This window comes from Tiliqua scincoides, chromosome 5 (assembly GCF_035046505.1).
Source record: "Tiliqua scincoides isolate rTilSci1 chromosome 5, rTilSci1.hap2, whole genome shotgun sequence".
Classification (NCBI taxonomy): Eukaryota; Metazoa; Chordata; class Lepidosauria; order Squamata; family Scincidae; genus Tiliqua; species Tiliqua scincoides.
The window spans coordinates 8,754,175-8,773,746 of NC_089825.1; the positions used below are offsets into that span (position 1 = coordinate 8,754,175).

Genomic DNA, 19,572 nt, shown 5'->3' on the forward strand with positions numbered 1-19,572 from the left:
ACTGCCTAATATATTCATCTTATTCTGTTTTAACACAAACAGACACTTTTGTTTACTATTACTGGTTAAAATCAAATGGCAATATTATATCAGTGGGTTCATTCATTGTGTCAAAGCTATTTTGCAAGGAATTGCCAGATGTTTTACAATTAGAGGTTGAAAAGTATACTCATCTGGGTAAATACAGTTTCTGTGCTTTGTTCTTCTATCCAAATCAATAAACTGATGTCAGATAACAGTTGCTTTCGTTCTCAGCAAGAGCTTCAAAGGAACATGTAAATCACAGACTACAAAACCATTTTCAAATATTCATTTCACAAGCAAATTTTACATTACCAGGTACAGACAAATTGTTACTAGTGGCACACAATGTTTGACAAAGACCTAACCTCCATGAAAATAGGTGGTGGCTGAGCTTGGATTTGAACATAAATTATATAATTGTGTCCTGGATGTGCATATCAATTTTATTCTGGCATCTCAAAGCTCTTCAAAGTTATTGGATTGTGTTGTATTTTGCATAATTACCACATCCCTCCTCCCCATGAAAATAGGTGTCCTTGGGGTCTGTCTTGGAAAGGAGCACATTGTCCTGAACATACATGTCATTCTAGCAAGGCATTTTTATTTTTTTTTTGCAGTTTCCCCCTCCAATTTGAAAATGTGTGGACAATCAAACTGGTATTTGAACCTGTAATATGTATTTGTGTCCTAAATCTGTGTAACACATTTCAGTATAATATCCCATTGTTCAATGATGTTCTTGCAGTACAAAAAAGCTTCCTAATTGACAAATTACCAAACGTACAAATGGAATACCAAATGGTTAAGTTAAACCCAAGATCACATCTTGCTCAGCTAGCAACAAGGGAGCTCACCCCACATTCCTGAATTATAGGAATTTACCAGTACAACAGAGCAATGTACATGATCTGTTTCCTTGTAATGATTAAGTATGAGACTTATGTGCCTTAATCCAGCTAAAGTTAATCATAATCAATCCTATTGGGACCAAAGTACCAAATAAGTTGCAACTAATTAAACCCTGTTGCTTTTAGTGGACTGTACAGGATGGTCATTAGGACACTAATAGCCAATCCTATGCACTATCCAGAAGAATGTTCAATTGATTTCAGTAGGACTTACTCTGTGATAAGTGTATATAGGATTGCAGTCTTACTAGGAATTTGCTTTAAGTGAACTGGGTGAGACTTACAGTGCGATCCTATCTTGCACTGGAACAGGCAGACCAGGAGGCCTGCACCGTATCCAGTGCATAATAGGTGCCCAAAGTGGCTCAACTGAAGGGGAAACTCTTCCCCTTACCCCTGGGCAAGCCACTGCAGCCCCAATGCATCTCCTTGGACTTGCACCACCTCCAGAGGTGGCATAAGTCTTAGGAGAGTGGAGTGGCTTGTAGTCGCTCCACGCTGCTTGGGAATGGGGGTTAGGATCTGGCGTAACTGCTGGGTCCCAGCCCCGCCTCTCGCTCCACGTCCACCTGCCTCAGGGACCACCCTCCGTATGCCCTCCCCCCACCCTGCCCTGCCCATCTACCGCTCTGTTGGGTTAGTTCCCTGGTCTACTTTTGAAATTCAGTGCTTGCTGCTGGACAGCTCCCCTCTCCGTCCAGGGCTTGGGACTGAATCCCTGCCCTGACTACCCTCTCCCCTTGGACAGTTCCCTCTCTGGTCTGGGCATCCTGCTTCTGTTGCATTGCTTGGGGTGGATGGAAATGGAGAGCAGATCCCAAATTCATATGCAGCCTCTGAAAGACCAGCATCATTTCCAGATGGACACAGCGAAGTCAAAATCCTTGTGTTCCCCCCTCCCCCGCCCTGAGTGGGCTCTTCCTGATGTAGCTTATGAGAAACTCTGAGAAACTCATTTGCTGAAGTGCAGGACTGGAGGCTTTGAGGGATGAGCACTCAGTGATTCAGGAGCACAGAACACAGTGGAGATGGGACAGGGGAAAAGAAGTTTGGGCCTGGGAGGGCAGCCTGCATAGCCTGATCAGCCTGATCAGCCTGCATAGGGCAATGCAAGCTTGCACCAGCGACTGAGCTGGTGCAGGTCTGAGTTGCCACATAGCAGTTGCTGAGGCTTACCCCAGGGCAAGTAGATAAATGTCACCCTGAGCAGCAACCAAAAATCCCCTGCCGGATGCAGTAAAAGCTGTGCTGGTGCCACTGCATCACCACACAGGGATTTAGGTAGGATTGGGCTGTTGGACTGCAATCCTATATCACAGAACTGCCCCCCCCCCCGCTTGTCCTCAGCTCCTCCACTGGTGCCCAGAGGTCTGCAAGAGTTTGTTTTGGAACAAGAAGCTTGTTGTGATTTGCTTCTTTAAGTAGATTTTTTTAGTCCAAATTCTGTTGTGCAGATTAAATCTAACATAGCTTGGGAACTAAGTGTACTATTAGGAACTATTTTTTTCTTAGTGGAAAAAATTTATGACATGAAATTCAGTGAAAAGATTGGGAGCTGTGTCAGAGTCCAGCAGAACTGGTGCATGGTCCTACTTCCATTGCAGGACAATGTCCAGTTGAGTCATGCCCTGGGTTAAAGCATGTCATTTATGGCCCAATCCTATCTGCAGTGTGCTGGCCGATCCTGGGGTCTGCCAGAGTATTGCATGTTGCACCATCACAGCTGTATCTCTGATGGTGTGTGAAATGGAACCACCAGTGCAAAAGTTGGAAGGCCATGAGCTGGCTGTGGCACTGCACACTGTGCAGACCAGCCATCGGCACAATTGTGGTGATCAGAGAAAGGATCAAACTGGGGCAGGGTTACTCCAGCAGGGATGCCAGGTCTGAGAGGAATGACTGGGGAGCCAACAGGTCTGGCTAATCCCCCAGTTCCACTGCACAATCGTTTCACTATGAGTGATCTGTAAGAGAGGAAGGGGCACTCACTCTCTACTCTGGTCTGAATGAAACAGGCTGGTGAATTTCAAAAACTGTAATTGTTTATTCAGGAAATTAAAAAGGAAAATAGGCAAGGTTCAAAAAGGCAAAAGAAAAAAGTGTACTTGAAATTAGGGGCAAAATGAAATAGAATCCTAATGCAAGCTACCTGGACTTGCCCCTAGCCATGATCTCTTGCTTAGTTTCAGTTTTCTTGTTTACTTTCTACAACCATTGAAGTGTGACATCAGAGTTAACTCTGAAATTCCTGGAGCAAAATGTACACCATATCATGTCAACCCAGCCACCCTATTTTACGGAAGTCTGGAGGATCAAGATTCTACTTTTAGGGTGGGAAACCCTACCTCAGCCACCTAGACCGCCCCTTGTCATGGTCAGATGGATGAAACAGATTAATGGAGAGATGTGAACCAAACTCAGCAGGGTGCCAGTTTTTTCCTCCTGGTCCACTGTTCCATCCAGAGCAGAACCACAGTGGCACTGTCAATTCACATCCCAGGTTAGGCGTTTCCAGTGGATGTGTGGGTTACAGAGGTCATGACAGCAGGGCTATACAGACTAACACAAGAGCAAAACAGTGTGTAATTAGCCACTTGTGTGAAGCACCACCTAGGAGGTTTGGGGATCATTATGCCAAGCAAACCCATCAATCACTTGGGGCACAATCCTAACCCACTTTCCAGCACCAACATAAGGGCAATAATCCAATTTGGAGGTAACAAATATATGAAAAACGAATACTAGATCATGGAAAGTGACCTTTTACTGAGGTCATTCAGTAGCTAGATGGTCTTGTCAACAGTGACTGGTAGTGACACTCCAGGCAGAAATTTTTCTCTATGTCGAGATGGTGAGGATTGAACCTGCAACCACCTGTAAGGACAGCAGGCACTCTGCCACCAGGGAATAGCTCCTCCCTTTTGCTACTCCAGAAAGACTGCACCTGGTGACTCAGCTGAAACAGCTAATAGCACAATCCTATGCATGCCTACTCAAAAGTAATTCCTACTGGATTCAGTGGGCCTTTCTCCTAGGTAGGTGTAGATAGGATTATAGCCTAAGATGACTACTGCCAACTAGGCAGGAAAGGGTAGAATCCTGCAGAAACCCAAGCTCTGTGACTACTCCTTTGGGTAAGACAATGGAGCAGATTGCCCAGTCTCTCCCAGACTGCCAGAATTCCTAACCAGTGGCACCCCCATGTTGTCTTGATTAAGTTTCCGTGTTTTCCCCTCTCCCACTTCTAAACTGACATCACGCTTTGACTTCCACTGAATCCCTGGATTTGCTGATGGGAAAGGTGCCCCTGACATGCGTGGGTTACCTCTCAACTCAAACCTCTGGAAGACCAGTGGCTTGATGCCATCACTGAATAGCATGGGAGTTCAAATCTTGTCTTGTGGCACCCCGTGGACCAAAGACTATGAGGCTGACTCTCAACACCACCTTGTAACCACACAGGTCAAGTCTGAGAGTTACACAGAACTGTTTGTGTACTCTTTTGCCAACAAAATATTGGTCCAGTACAAAGTACCACCTTACTTGGTTTGCATCTTTCAAGAGCAGAGGCAAAGACAACTTTTTTTAAAAGGTCGTTTTAATTAAAGGATTTAAACTAATAAGGAGACACCTATGTTACTTTCCCCTTATCTTTCAGATAAAGACCTCCTTGGGGTAAACCAAACAAATCCTCATCTGAAAGATAAAGAACCCCACTATGATGGGCCTTATCGCTTAATTAAATCCTAGTACAATGAAGTCAATAATTGGTTATTCAAGATAGCACTTCAAAAAATTGTGTCTATATTGAATGAGGCATCTCTATTGGCTCTGTTGTACTGTAGTGTGGGGTGTAAAGGGGACAGGTTACCTCGCTTGTTTGTGGTAAGGAACAAATTAATTAAAAACAAGGTGTGAAGCTTAATGTGGAGAACAACTGACAGATAGAACAATCTGATGGCTTGGCAAGATAATCAAAAGAGCCCAGGAGGCTGTGGGTTTAAATAAAGTACATGCCCAATGAGGCCAGCTCTCTCCTTCCTACCTTTGCTACCACAGAAACCATAGTTGCTGTACAACATACGGCACAATCCTGAAAAACTTTCCAGTATTGAGGTATGGCAATGCAACTCCAAGGTAAGGGAACAAATATTGCCTTATCTTGAGGAGGCCTGTGACTGCTCCCCAACTGCAGGATGCAGCACATACCCCACTAGCACAGCTATGCCAGTGGTAAAAAGTTGGTTAGGATTGTGCCCATAGATACTGTCAATGCTGTTCTGTAGAAAGACATGCCAGATATAGACTGCATCTGGACTCATTTTGAAAGCAAACAGTGGAATGTAAACAAACCCCAATGATGTGACATTTTAAAGCACGGACACAAATGCTCCTAGTAGCAAGAGTTTTAAAGCCCAATCCTATCCAATTTTCCAGTGCTGGTGTTGATGTGCTAATGGGGTATGCACTGCTTCCTGTGTTGGGGAGGCCTCCTCAAGATACAGAAACGTTTGTTCCCTTACCTTGGGGCTGCAGTGGGACTACCTTGGAGCTTAAGGACTGGTGAAATATCACTGTATAATGCTGTGTTCCTCGTAGTGCAGCTCATTGTGGTTGTTCGACTGTTATCTTGTCAATGCCTATGATGGCCAGATACTTCTTAAGGGCCTTGGGGATTGGGCCTAGTGCACCAATCACAATAGGGAGTTGTTGCTTCCCTTCCCCAAAGGAGCTATATTTCAATTTCTAGCTCTTTGTATTTTGTGAGCTTTCCCTATTGTTTCTTTTCAATTCTATTACCTCCTGGAATGACCACATCATCAATAGGCTTCAATCATTTCTTCTCAACCACTGTTATATCTGGTGTGTGGTGTTGCAGAGTTTTATCTGTCTGGATTTTGAAGTCCCAAAAGATTTTGGTGTGCTCATTTCTTACCACCTTTTCTTCTTCTTCTTCTTCAAAAGAATAAGAATATTTATATTCCACTTTTCAACAGGAGCAGTTCACAGTGGTTTACATAATAAAATAAATCAATAAATGGTTTCCTGTCCCAAAAAGGCTCACAATCTAGTTAAAAAAAAAAATACAGAGGAGACACCAGCAACAGCCACCGGAAAAGATGCCTTGCTGGGCTGAAGACAGACAGTTGCTCTCCCCCTGCTAAATATAAGAGGGCACCACTAATCTAGGTTAAGCCAAATACATCTGTTTGCCAGCACTCTATTTTTAATGCTAGGCTCAGCCATTTTTTTCCCCTGGGGGGGCTGGTTAACAGCCCACTTTCCTGGGAGTAAACCCCATTGACTCTTACTTCTGAATAGTCATGTATAGGATTGGGTCATGTATTAGGTCTGCGTCAGAAGCCAGCAGCAAGCTAACCATTGAGCTGGCAGCCTTGTCCCCCCAACCCCACCCTTTCTGACACTTGAGATAGAAGACGAAGGGATGCCAGCTGACGGGCACTCTTACACCTGCGGTCCCAAAGGGGAGAAAAACGGATTATTTTGTTGTCATTTTAAAATGTACACCACTGTGGAAACTTTGGCCAGAAATGCAGTATACAAATAAATAACATTTACACTAGCTCAGTGATTTGTTACCCTTTTCATCTTATGGCACACTGACAAGCAAAGGCATATTTGCTTGAGAGGCTCAAAGGCTCAAGCTCGGTACAGCTTGAGAGGCACATGCTGTGGATACCATGCCAGTGGGGTGCATGACTGCCCCCAGGCTCCATCCAGTCACCTCCAGGTTTTCCCAAGGGCAGTGTGTTGCTGGCTTTGCAGTGCCCCATCCTGGGTTCTGTGAGGCTGCCAGCCTTCACAGAAGCCTTGCAGAGAACCTGGGGCAGGGACATTCCAACATGTCACAACATTGCACAACATCATGACATCACTCACTGGCCTGGGCACCTGGGCGAAGCATTTTTTGTATTGGCAACCTTCAGTCTCGAAAGACTATGGTATCGCGCTCTGAAAGGTGGTTCTGGCACAGCGTCTAGTGTGGCTGAAAAGGCCAATCCGGGAGTGACAATCCCTTCCACACCGGGAGCAAGTGCAGTCTGTCCCTGGTCTGTCTCCCTGGCTATGGGCCTTCCTTCTTTGCCTCTTTGCCTCTGACAAAGTGTCTCTTCAAACTGGGAAAGGCAAAGTGTCTCTTCAAACTGGGAAAGGCCATGCTGCACAGCCTGCCTCCAAGCGGACCACTCAGAGGCCAGGGTTTCCCACTTGTTGAGGTCCATCCCTAAGGCCTTCAGATCCCTCTTGCAGATGTCCTTATATCGCAGCTGTGGTCTACCTGTAGGGCACTTTCCTTGCACGAGTTCTCCATAGAGGAGATCCTTTGGGATCCTGCCATTGCCCATTCTCACAACATGACCGAGCCAACACAGGCGTCTCTGTTTCAGCAGTGCATACATGCTAGGAATTCCAGCACGTTCCAGGACTGTGTTGTTAGGAACTTTGTCCTGCCAGGTGATGCCGAGAATGCGCCGGAGGCAGTGCATGTGGAAAGCATTCAGTTTCCTCTCCTGTTGTGAGCGGAGAGTCCATGACTCGCTGCAGTACAGAAGTGTACTCAGGACGCAAGCTCTGTAGACCTGGATCTTGGTATGTTCTGTCAGCTTCTTGTTGGACCAGACTCTCTTTGTGAGTCTGGAAAACGTGGTAGCTGCTTTACCGATGCATTTGTTTAGCTCAGTATCGAGAGAAAGAGTGTTGGAGATCGTTGAGCCAAGGTACACAGAGTCATGGACAACCTCCAGTTGTCCATGGACAACCTCTGGGGCGAAGCATAACAGCTCTGTAAGCCACAGAAATTGTCAAGACGCACCATCGGTGTCAACTGGCAGGACACAGCACACCACACTGCTGGATCTCACGTCCCCCAACGGCCTTCTGAAGGACCCCTCCCAGACTCCCATGGCACAGCTGTACACCATTCACGGCACTCTGGCCGAATGTGATGCAGAATGAGTGAGGGAGTGATGCTGAAGCTCTGCCCTTGCTACGCCTGTGCCACATTTTCACAGGCAGCACTTGCTCTGCTTCCCACAAGGGGGCGACGGAGCCCTCCAGGGAGCAGCCAGGCGGTCAGGTCATCAGAAGGGGGTCAATGTGTGTGTAGCAACCTGTGTGTGTGTGTGTGTGTGTCAGTGTATGTGTGTGCATTAACATGTTTGTGTGTGTGTCAATGTGTGTGTTGTTTGTGTGTGCGTCAACTTGTGTTGTTTGTGCGTGTCAATGTGTGTGCTGTTTGTGTGTGTGTCAGTGTGTGTGTTGTTTCCGTGTGTGTCAATTTGTGTTGTTTGTGTGTGCTGTTTGTGTGTGTCAGTGTGTGTGTTGTTTATGTGTGTGTCAACTTGTGTGCGGATCGTATGTGTGTCTTGTGTGTGTCAACTTGTGTGTGGATCAAGGTGTGTTTGTGCATGTGTCAATGTGTGTGTTTGTGTGTGTCAACTTGTGTGTGGATCAACATGTGTGTCAATGTGTGTGTTATTTGTGTGTGTGTCAATTTGTGTGCTGTTTCTGCGTCAACTTGTGTGTGGAGCAACGTGTGTGTGTGTGTGTGTGTGTCAATGTCTGTGTTTGGGTGTCAACTTGCATTGTTTGTGTGTGTCAACGTGTGTGTGGCTCGTGTGTGTGTGTCAATGTGTGTTATTTGTGTGCGTGTCAACGTGTGTGTTGTTTGTCAACTTGTGTGTAGATCAACGTGTGTTTGTGTGTGTGTCAACTTGTGTGTGGATCAATGTGTGTGTCAATGTGTGTTGTTTGTGTGTGTCAACTTGTTATGTGTGTGTCAACGTGTGTGTGGATCAACGTGTGTCAACATGTGTGTTGTTTGTGTGTCAACGTGCGTGTGGATCAACGTGTGTGTCAACGTGTGTTGTTTGTGTGTGTGTCAACTTGTGTATGGATCAACGTGTGTGTGTTGTTTGTGTGTGTCAACTTGTGTGTGGATCAACATGTCAATGTGTGTTGCAATGTGTGTGTTGTTTGTGTGTGTCAACTTATGTGTGGATCAACGTGTGTGTTGTTTGTGTGTCAACGTGTGTGTGGATCAACTGTGTGTGTTCTTTTTGTGTGTCAACATGTGTGTTGTTTGTGTGTCAACTTGTGTGTGGATCAACGTGTGTGTGTGTCAACGCATCCAGCTTTGTGAGCGTGTCAGTGTGGGGGTCGCTGTGCAGGAGGGGCTGCGTGCGGGGCGCCGCCCTGTGTAGCATGGGCCGGGCTCGGAGCGACCGGGCAGGGCCGGGGAGGCGAGCCGGAGTGCGGCCAGCCAGGACGCGTGAGGGGCCGCGAGCGGCGCGGAGGACCGAGCGGCCGGCCCGGCTTCTTCCCGGAGTCCCGCCTCCCGGGCCTGCCTCCCCGCGGACGCGGATCGCTCCCACTCAGGTGGTCAGGAGCAAGGCCAGCGACGTAAGGCTACCTCCCGCGCATGCGCGCAGCCCCACCCCTCTGCGCATGCTCACTCAGCGCAGCGCGTCACCGTCCTTGTGTCCGCTTTGCGCAGGCGCCGGAGCCGTGGCGTCACCCGCGCTCCCTCCATCAGCGCATGCGCGCCAGCAGCGGCTACTTTTTCCAGGACGGCGCAACCACCAACCCGCGCGCGCTCCGCTGTCGGGGGGAGGGGCTGGTCGTCCCCGTCCCAGAGTGCAGCGCGGCCGGTGGTGTTGCCCCCCCGCCACCGAGGCCGCCATGTTGTGCTAACCCTGCTCGGCGGCCGCAGCTACCTCCGCCCGCTGAGACGCCCGCGGGCCCGCGACGCCGCCATGGCAGCCGCCCTGGGAGGAGAGGGCGCAGGTAGGGCTCAGCCGCCCGGGGTCGGGGCGGGGGGGCCGGGGCGGGGCTGCGCGTGCCCGAGCGCCGGCCGTTCCAGGGCCGCCCAGGGGCTGCAGTCTCGGCCACGCTTACCCGGGAGTAGGCCCCGTTCCTTAGAGTGGGCCTTGCTTCCGAGGAGACAGGCGGGGCTTGGGCCCTCCTCACTTGCCTGGCAGTAAGTCCCATTGACTCTAACGGGGCTTGCTTCTGAGTAGACGTGCACAGGCTGGGGCTCTGAGGCTGCAATCTTATCCTTACTATCTTACCCACACTTACCTGGGAGTAAACCCCATTCATTTTAATGGGACTTACTTCTGGGTGGACAGGAATAGGCTTGGGCTCTAACCCCCCCCCCCGTGGGTTGAAGGCCCTGGAAGGGAAGTGGCAGTAGTGGAGCCTGGCTGTCCGGGTCTGGGGGGCTCCCACCACTGGGGGAGTGGCAGGCAGGAAGGATGGATGTGGATCACTTTGGAGGGCCTGCAGTTCTTGTTGCACCTGCTAGTTGCATCAGCCCGGGGGGGGGGATCGCTGGCTGTATCCCTTGCTCAATCCTGTGTGTGTGTACTCAGAACTAAGTCCCATTACAGTCAGTGGGTCTTACTCCCAGGTAAGTGTGGAAAGGATGGCAGCCTAAGGCTGTGTTCTTCAGCCTGTGGGTCAGGACCCTCAGTGGGGTCGCGAAGCTTTTTTTTCTCAAGGGTTGGACGAAGGCTTCAAAGCTTGTGCAAGAGAGGAGGATCCAATCCAGCCATGGTACGGCGGCCTTATCAAGACTGAATCCTTCGTAGAATCTTGCATGGCCTTGTCTTGCCCCACAGCTTCTAAGGCCGACTCTAGGAGCTGCAGTACCATGAAGTAGCAACACTGCTACCTCACAGGGTTGTTGTGAAGACTTGAGAGGTAGGGGGAAACAGGGTAGGCAGGGGGTGGGCAAATTCCCCCAGGAGGAGGCGGGGGACAGTAATGGGTCCTCAGCCTTATTTATTTTGCTTACTTACTTGGGTTGTGGCATGGAAAGGTTTGAAGATGACTGGTCTATGGTGAAGGAAGGTTGCTAGAGCTTTGAGAGTAATTGAGGGACTGGTGGCACTTGTGGTACAGAGACTATGTGTCTGGGGTATCAAGAGTAGGAAGTGACCATGGGGGCTTGTAGATGTGCAGTGGGATGTGGGTGGCAGGCAGATTGGTGCAAACACCAGACACTGAACCCCTACAGTATTTATGTGCATTTGAGATGGATTGTGTGAGACACTTACAGGTAGGAAACTATAGGATTCACTAGTGTAGATTATATCAGGTGCATACGATATTTAATTTCATTTATCTTTATTAGCTTATGGTGTGATATTAGAGCAGTGAATTTCCACTCTTCTCATCTCACAGCACACAGACAAGACACTAATAATAACAACAACAACAACAACAATAATAATAACAATACAGGTATTTATATACTGCCTTTCTTGGTCCTCAGATTTCTCCTCAGACTTTAATTCAAGGCGGTTTACATAGGCAGGCTGTTCTAAATCCCCGTAGGGATTTTTACAATTGAAGAAAGGTTCTATCTTTCAGGAACCACAACATTTCAGATGGATCACATTCTGGCCTCCAGTTTCTTTCCACGCAGGCTGACAAGCAGCTCCTTCATCTCTCACTTGAAGGGCGGCAAAGACGCTTACAGGTGGAATAACGCTTACAGGTGGAATAACTCGACTTGGCTTGTCAGCTGCTTCAAGGTCTCACTATTCAGGGTGCCGGTGGCCTTGAACTGGTGACCTTCAGATGTTATCTTCAGGCAAACTGAGGCTCTACCCTCTAGACCAGACCTCCTGCCCTACTAAAAGTGTCAAGTGCACCATCAGTGGTTTTTTTTGACAATTGATAAGGCACAAAATGTTGCTGGTAGGGGGCTCACATTCCCCAATGGCCCTACTAATAAATGACCCTCCCCAAAACTCCTGTGGCTCATCTGAGGATGTGGCATACCAATGTGCCATGGTACACTGGTTGAAAATAGCTATATTATTATTATTATTAGCAGTATTTATATACTGCTTTTCAACAAAAAGTTCACAAAGTGGTTTACTGACAAAGTCAAATAAATTAAATGGCTCCCTGTCCCTAAAGGGTTCACAATCTAAAAAAAATGCAGAACACCAGCAAACAACCATTAAAAAGGCATGGGGCCATAGCTCAGTAGAGGAGTGTATACTTTGTATACATGTGTTCTACCTTCAATCCCTTGCATCTAAAGCTAGGGCTGGGATTAGCAAACACCCCATCTGAAACTTTAGAGACCCATTGCCAGTCAGACCTATTGCCAGTCGTTAATTGGTTGAACTAAGAGTCTGACTCAATGCGTAGACAGCTTCATATGTTCTAAAGCTGATTCTTAACTAGATAAACTTATTGCCTAATAAACCAGTATATTTGTAGCTGTCAGCTTATTTCCTGGAAATTTCAAAACGCTCACAGGCTCATATCACAAGTGTGGGTGACCTTGGGTTTAATAAAAATTGCGCAAAAGTTCTTTTGTATTAAGTAGGAGGTAAGGAATAAAACCTGATCAATCTAATTCTGATCTTTTGATTAGTTCACTTCCCTCCTTTCAGTTTCTTCTATTTTGCGACATCTCTATTATCCACAATTCAGTGCTTTTGCTATACAGCATTTCTTTCAGTCTTATATTGTAGATCTCTTTCGTCATATAGACTTCGTAATTATCAAAGTTGACTTTCCAGTTGTGGATTAGGAACTTTAAATATTTTTCTCTTGCCTTTTATGATATTCAACATGAGGTCATATAATTATTGTCTCTGTAAAATTCCTTGCATCTCTTCAGTAGTTTGTCAGCAGTGGTAATTGAAAAGGAAATTGACGGCTAACTAACCCCAGAAATTCTTTGAATTCATGAGTTATACAAGTTATACCTGTGCATCTTGAAAACATGTTTCAGAATCTTGTCCTGCTTTAAATTACTTAGGTATTCAATATATAACACGGTTTGCTTGGAAGATTAAGTTTTAATATCCCTTCCTCAAAATGATATCTGCAATTGTATTATGAATATAATTTGCTATGTGTTGTACTTTAAGTCCTTTTTCTGCCTTGTTTTGTAAATCCATTACTTTGACATAGGCTTGTCCCAAAATCCTCCTAAAAAACAAGATATTAATAGTAATTTATTAGGAGGTTTGTGCTCCACTTTTTACAGTTATCTAAGTTGCTGCGCAAACAGCAATTAAAACAGTTTTACATTCTGAAAACAATTGAAATGTCATTCAGTTCCATTTCAAAAATCAAGAAAAGTGACAGCTGTAAGCTGTGTTGAAACAGGAAGATTTTCAGTCTGTAACTGAAGGCCTGCGGAGAGAGTGCCAGTCTAATCCCTTGGGAGGGTGAGTGTTCCACAGATGGAGTACTGCCATAAAGAGGGCATTCTGTCTAGTTGAGGCCTGCCAAACTTGTGTTAGTAGGAGATCATGGTCTTAATGAACATCAGAAAACCTTAAAAGTTTACATGGGATTTCATTTTCTTTTGTCAACAAAGTTTTTAAGCATTTGGATGAACTTGTTTTTAACCTTGGTGTACATGAACTCTAGAACTTTTGATTTCTTAGTATGGGTGAATTTCCAGGTGTGCATCATTACTGTATAGCATACTTAAATTTAGAACATCTAACTTATTTATTTTTAAGTTTATTTTCTAACGGAAGCAGAACTAATAGATGGGACAGTTAACCTGAATCATTTATGGTATAAAATGTCTACATTTTAAGAGGATTGCCAGGATGGTGTAGTTGCTGGTATGTTAGGCTTACTGGATCAGGGAGCTCCAGGTTAAAATCTCTGTTCAGCTGCAGTGCTTATTAGTGACTAACTCAAGGTCACCATCTCTCAGTCTAATGTACTTCACAGGAAAGGTTCACAAATTTTTGCATTATTTTATGAGAACAAAGGAAGGGGATGGTGTTGCCTCAGTTTCTTGGAGGAAAGATGTAATAAAAATGTAATTAAAAACAAACAACAATCTTGAAGCCAGCTTGGATTTTTAAAAAAACTATCTTTTTGTCAGATATTGTTTTGCTAATGATTTTTCTACATATGGCTTAAGAAGAGCTATATAGTTACACAATGATCACTGTATGAAAACTGGACAATTACAAAAGCTCGGGAAGGCATCTATTTTAGCATATAGACAACCCTCCACTTCCTCAGTATGAATGCTTCTCGCATGATGCACTGTGTTCTCATGGAGTGTGTAGAAATCTAGAGACAAGAAAGAAAAGTGTCCAGTGCTGTACAGAGTGTATCTGATTAGAGAGGAACATCCCAGTGAACTGCAAAATGTGACTTCGCCCCATCCTTGGTCTCAGTGGTTCAATGTACCTGATCATGGGGGGTAATTCTTCTCTTCCCTTTTGAAAGATCTTCTATAACCAGTGGTTGAGGAAAGGAGGGTGAGGAGCAATGTATGGGTCAAGAATCTGATAATGCCCTCTGTAGTAAATCTGATGTATGTTCTCTTTACCTACCTGTCAGATCTAGAAAAGTGTAAAGTACCTAAAATGTAGTTCAGCCATGAGGTAATTTGAAATATTCAACTCTGAAGAACTAGTTCCTTGAAATTTAAATTATTTCCAGTGCTGCTGCCTGAGATTTCCCTAGATCAGGGGTTCTCAAACTTTGAGGGAGCTTTACTTTTTCAGTAAGTCTTTGCAAGGAAGGGGCTAGGGTAGCAGCATGATCCCTGGGATCGCATTGCTGGGGGGGGTGCTTTCACTTACTCTTAAGTAGGTGGGGATGCTGGAGGCTGCAAGAGGTGCGAGAAGCCCTCTACAGTGCTCCCCAAGGATTGGAATGTTCAGTAAAAGTGGGCGCAAAACAGAAGTGCTTTTACTGAACGTTTGAAGCCTTGGGGAGCTCTGTGGAGGGTGGCACAGGGCTCCCCACATTTCCTGCAGTCTTCAGCAGACCAAACCCTTGGGGGCTGGGAGATAAGAATAGGCCCTCAGTTTGGCTGTACTTGTTGTAAGAGGCGACTAAACAGCCACCAGGTAGATGGGACTCATTAGCCTGGGAAGGAAGCTCATCTGAGAGAAGGAAAACTCTGATCCCAAACCTCTACTGCCTTGTGGCTACATCCAGTTATGGAAAAGGCTACCAGGAGTCAACCTCGAGGCAAAATCCGGAGCCGGAGTCCCTGAGGCAATTCATGGCTGAACACAATCAAGTTCTGGCAACTCCTGCAATGTCACTGGAACCAACCGTATTGGCTTCTGCCTTTCCATTGGACCATTTCAGTGGCATGGAGAGGGGGGATTTGCTGCATGGGTAACAGTCTATCCTCCATATCTACTTTACCCAGGCTGTGCGCACTGGAGAGGACACTCTGTTTCAGATACCACCATTCAGAGCGCGATACCATAGTCTTCCGAAACTGAAGGATGCCAACAACAACCAGCAGACCAACCTACTTAAAATAAGTGAAAGCACCCCTTCTTTGCCCCCATGGGGATGCGATCCTGGGGATCGCTTCCCTGCCTCTCCCCTTCCGCTTCCCCTTAAAGGGACTGGGGAACTTTTACACAAACTGATGGGTTGCAACCCACTAGTTTAAGAACCACAGCCCTAAAAGAAGCTGTATTCTAGGGCTGTGGTTCTTAAACTAGTGGGTTGCAACCCATCAGTTTGTGTAAAAGTTGGTTGTATAAACTTGTAACTCCTGTACCTAGATACAACTGTCCCTAGGTGCAACCTAGGAGGACAGCAAATTCCTAGGACAGTCCTTTGGATCTGATAGGGCTTTGTGAAATTGGGTTTGAGGAGTTAATTCTTTGTTTAGGGTTCTATTCTCAAGAGTTTGTCTAGAACATCAGTACTGAAATTCATTCTTTATAACAAATCAAAACTATGATAAAAGATCTAAATGACAGAGGCTTGCAGAAGCCTCAGTTGATGAATTGCAGTAATCAGAACAGCTATGTAAACAACTATAAACAAGGGATCATCCATTTAAACCATTGCTTGCTTCCTTGCTTGATCATGTTGTTGTTTTGTTGTCCACTGCTACTGCTGTGGCTCATCTGAACTTGACTGAACCAAGCTGTTGTGTAGCTCAGCAGCTGTGGCAAGAAGAGAGTTCAGCAGCACACTGGTAGCTGACTGGATTCTTTAGTGCCTTTTGTTTCTGGAATTCTTGTAAATACAGTAATCCTGGTCTGATGTAGCAAGACTTATTTTCTTGCTTCAGAACTTACCTGAAATTAGGGAGGGACAGATCTCTGTTTTGTTATACAACTTTCTTGAGGGTTGGTTTGGTTTGTTTTTGATGGAGAATTTCCATGACTTTGGAAATGGCATATCTGAAGTTTGTTGCTCTCTGTTGTTCTTTCTGTTCCCTTTGTTCACATGATTCTCTTTTTTATTTAGGTAACTTCTGCACCTGTGATAGCATTCATAAAAACTTGCACTTGAATGCCACATGTTAAAATCTTATTAAGAATGTGTGTTGTTGTGGAGGTAGGACATATCAGAAACAAATGACATTCTGTGGGATTAGAACTCTCAACCTCTGTTCATCAGATCCCAACCTTTGTCTTCTAAAGTACTTCACGCGCACCCAAGAGTCCGAGTTTGTCTAGTGGCAGTCTTTATTTTCTCCATTTGATCGTACATCCCCATGCCATATCACAACCTACTTTTTAAGAGGTTACATATGTTTTGAAAGGGGTTCATCCTGTAGTTTGTGGGGGGGGGGGGTTTTGAGAAGACTCCATTTGGCACATGGAGTCAGTGTTTTAAACTATTTCACATAGCCTTGAACATAGGAAAGACAGTATATAAATAAATAAAAGGGGTCCGGAACTGTAGTGTATCTCTTCATACTGGACAAGAGGAACAAAATTGTAGCTCTGTCTTTATGCGCATGGTCACTCATTCAAATAGGAAAAATATTAAGTATAAGTATTGGCAACCTTCAGTCTCGAAAGACTATGGTATCACGCTCTGAAAGGTGGTTCTGGCACAGCGTCTAGTGTGGCTGAAAAGGCCAATCCGGGAGTGACAATCCCTTCCACACCGGGAGCAAGTGCAGTCTGTCCCTGGTCTGTCTCCCTGGCTATGGGCCTTCCTTCTTTGCCTCTTAGCCTCAGACTGTTGGCAAAGTGTCTCTTCAAACTGGGAAAGGCCATGCTGCACAGCCTGCCTCCAAGCGGGCCGCTCAGAGGCCAGGGTTTCCCACTTGTTGAGGTCCATCCCTAAGGCCTTCAGATCCCTCTTGCAGATGTCCTTGTATCGCAGCTGTGGTCTACCTGTAGGGCGCTTTCCTTGCACGAGTTCTCCATAGAGGAGATCCTTTGGGATCCGGCCATCATCCATTCTCACGACATGACCAAGCCAACGCAGGCGTCTCTGTTTCAGCAGTGAATACATGCTAGGGATTCCAGCACGTTCCAGGACTGTGTTGTTAGGAACTTTGTCCTGCCAGGTGATGCCGAGGATGCGTCGGAGGCAGCGCATGTGGAAAGCGCTCAGTTTCCTCTCCTGCTGTGAGCGAAGAGTCCATGACTCGCTGCAGTACAGAAGTGTACTCAGGACGCAAGCTCTGTAGACCTGGATCTTGGTATGTTCCGTCAGCTTCTTGTTGGACCAGACTCTCTTTGTGAGTCTGGAAAATGTGGTAGCTGCTTTACCGATGCGCTTGTTTAGCTCGGTATCGAGAGAAAGAGTGTCGGAGATCGTTGAGCCAAGGTACACAAAGTCATGGACAACCTCCAGTTCATGCTCAGAGATTGTAATGCAGGGAGGTGAGTCCACATCCTGAACCATGACCTGTGTTTTCTTCAGGCTGATTGTCAGTCCAAAATCTTGGCAGGCCTTGCTAAAACGATCCATGAGCTGCTGGAGATCTTTGGCAGAGTGGGTAGTGACAGCTGCATCGTCGGCAAAGAGGAAGTCACGCAGACATTTCAGCTGGACTTTGGATTTTGCTCTCAGTCTGGAGAGGTTGAAGAGCTTTCCGTCTGATCTGGTCCGGAGACAGATGCCTTCTGTTGCAGTTCCAAAGGCCTGCTTCAGCAGGACAGCGAAGAAAATCCCAAACAAGGTTGGTGCAAGAACACAGCCCTGCTTCACTCCGCTTCGGATGTCAAAAGGGTCTGATGTGGAGCCATCGAAGACAACAGTGCCCTTCATGTCCTTGTGGAAAGATCTGATGATGCTGAGGAGCCTGGGTGGACATCCAGTCTTGGGGAGAATCTTGAAGAGGCCGTCTCTGCTGACCAGGTCGAAAGCCTTCGTGAGATCTATGAAGGCTATAAAGAGTGGCTGTCGTTGTTCCCTGCATTTCTCCTGCAGTTGTCTAAGGGAGAATACCATATCAGTGGTGGACCTGTTGGCTCTGAATCCACACTGCGATTCTGGATAGACGCTCTCTGCAAGTACCTGGAGCCTCTTTAGTACAACTCGGGCAAACAGCTTTCCTACAACGCTAAGGAGAGAGATGCCGCGGTAGTTGTTGCAGTCACCCCTGTCACCTTTGTTCTTGTACAGCGTGATGATGTTTGCATCCCTCATGTCTTGAGGTACTCCACCTTCTCTCCAGCAGAGACAGAGGATTTCATGCAGCTCAGTGACGATGATCTCTTTGCAGCATTTTAGGACTTCAGCAGGGATGCTGTCTTTTCCAGGTGCCTTGCCAAAGGCAAGGGAGTCCAGGGCCACGTGAAGTTCTTCTAGGAAAAATATTAATGCAAACAAAATGATACCGCTTTTCGTTCTGTCATAGCATATGCAGTGGTCCTTGCCATTTTCAAAAATCCAAACCTGAAGAATAATGGAAAGGAACTGTGACTTAGTCTGCAATCCTATCCACTAGTGTTTCCCAAACTGTAAGTTGAGACCTACCAGTGGTTTGCGAGCTGATTTTTGGTGGGTCACGAAAAATTTATGAAAAACAAAAAATCTTGCTTCTGAGTAAACAGGCATAGGATTGTGCTGTGACACATTAAATTGTATAAAGTTGATTTTGTTGAGCTAGTGATAATTGTTGACTCTGATTAGGTAGAGCATAAGGTAGAGCCTGTTTATCTCTGGATTTTATATCTGTGGATCTGGCTCAACGCTGGTCCCCTGGACCCGTGTTGAACCAGACTTGGCCTCACCTGAACCCTCTGAAGGCAACCAGAGCTGTGTTCCAGTTGGGCTTTCTGAAGCCCGCAGAGGCCACAGGTGGACGAGTGCGTCCTCTGCAGGCTTCAGAAAGCCCTTTGAAGCTGACTGGAGCTATGCTCCAATTGCTTCTGGAGGCTTTAAATGGGCTGAAACTGTGGATTTTGGTATCTGCCAGGGGTCTGAGAATAGATCCCTCATGGATACTGAGGCTCCACCTGTACAGTACAGAGTACTATACTATACTGTACTATACTATACTACATATTATATATATTACTATACTATAGCATATAATTTATTATACTATAGTATACAGTATAGTATAATATACTATATAGTACTATACAGAGTACTATACTATACGGGGATGGACAAAGTAGATAGAGACGCTCTTTTCCCTCTCACAAAACACCAGAACCAGGGGACATCCACAAAAGTTGAGTGTTGGGGGAATTAGGATAGACAGAAGAAAATATTTCTTTACCCAGTGTGTAATTAGTTTGTGGAACTTTTTGTCACAGGAAGTAGTGCTGGCATCTTGCCTGGATTCCTTCAAGAAGGGATTGGACAAATTTCTGGAGGAAAAGTTCTGTACAGGTTACAAGTCATAGTAGGTATGTGTGAACTCTTGGTTTTAGAGGCA

The 19,572-nt window shown here is 46.0% G+C and overlaps 1 protein-coding gene across 3 annotated transcripts in view; it reads left to right on the top strand.

Moving 5' to 3' along the window:
- Positions 1-9,612: 9,612 nt before the first annotated feature.
- The window catches only part of RBM33 (RNA binding motif protein 33), a 99,471-nt gene continuing 89,511 nt past the window's right edge, over positions 9,613-19,572 (top strand). For all 3 annotated transcript variants that reach the window (XM_066627629.1, XM_066627630.1, XM_066627631.1), the window contains exon 1: positions 9,613-9,737. In XM_066627629.1, coding sequence (XP_066483726.1) covers positions 9,707-9,737 — 31 coding nt within the window. In that variant the 5' untranslated portion in view covers positions 9,613-9,706. The remainder of the gene's footprint in view (positions 9,738-19,572) is intronic.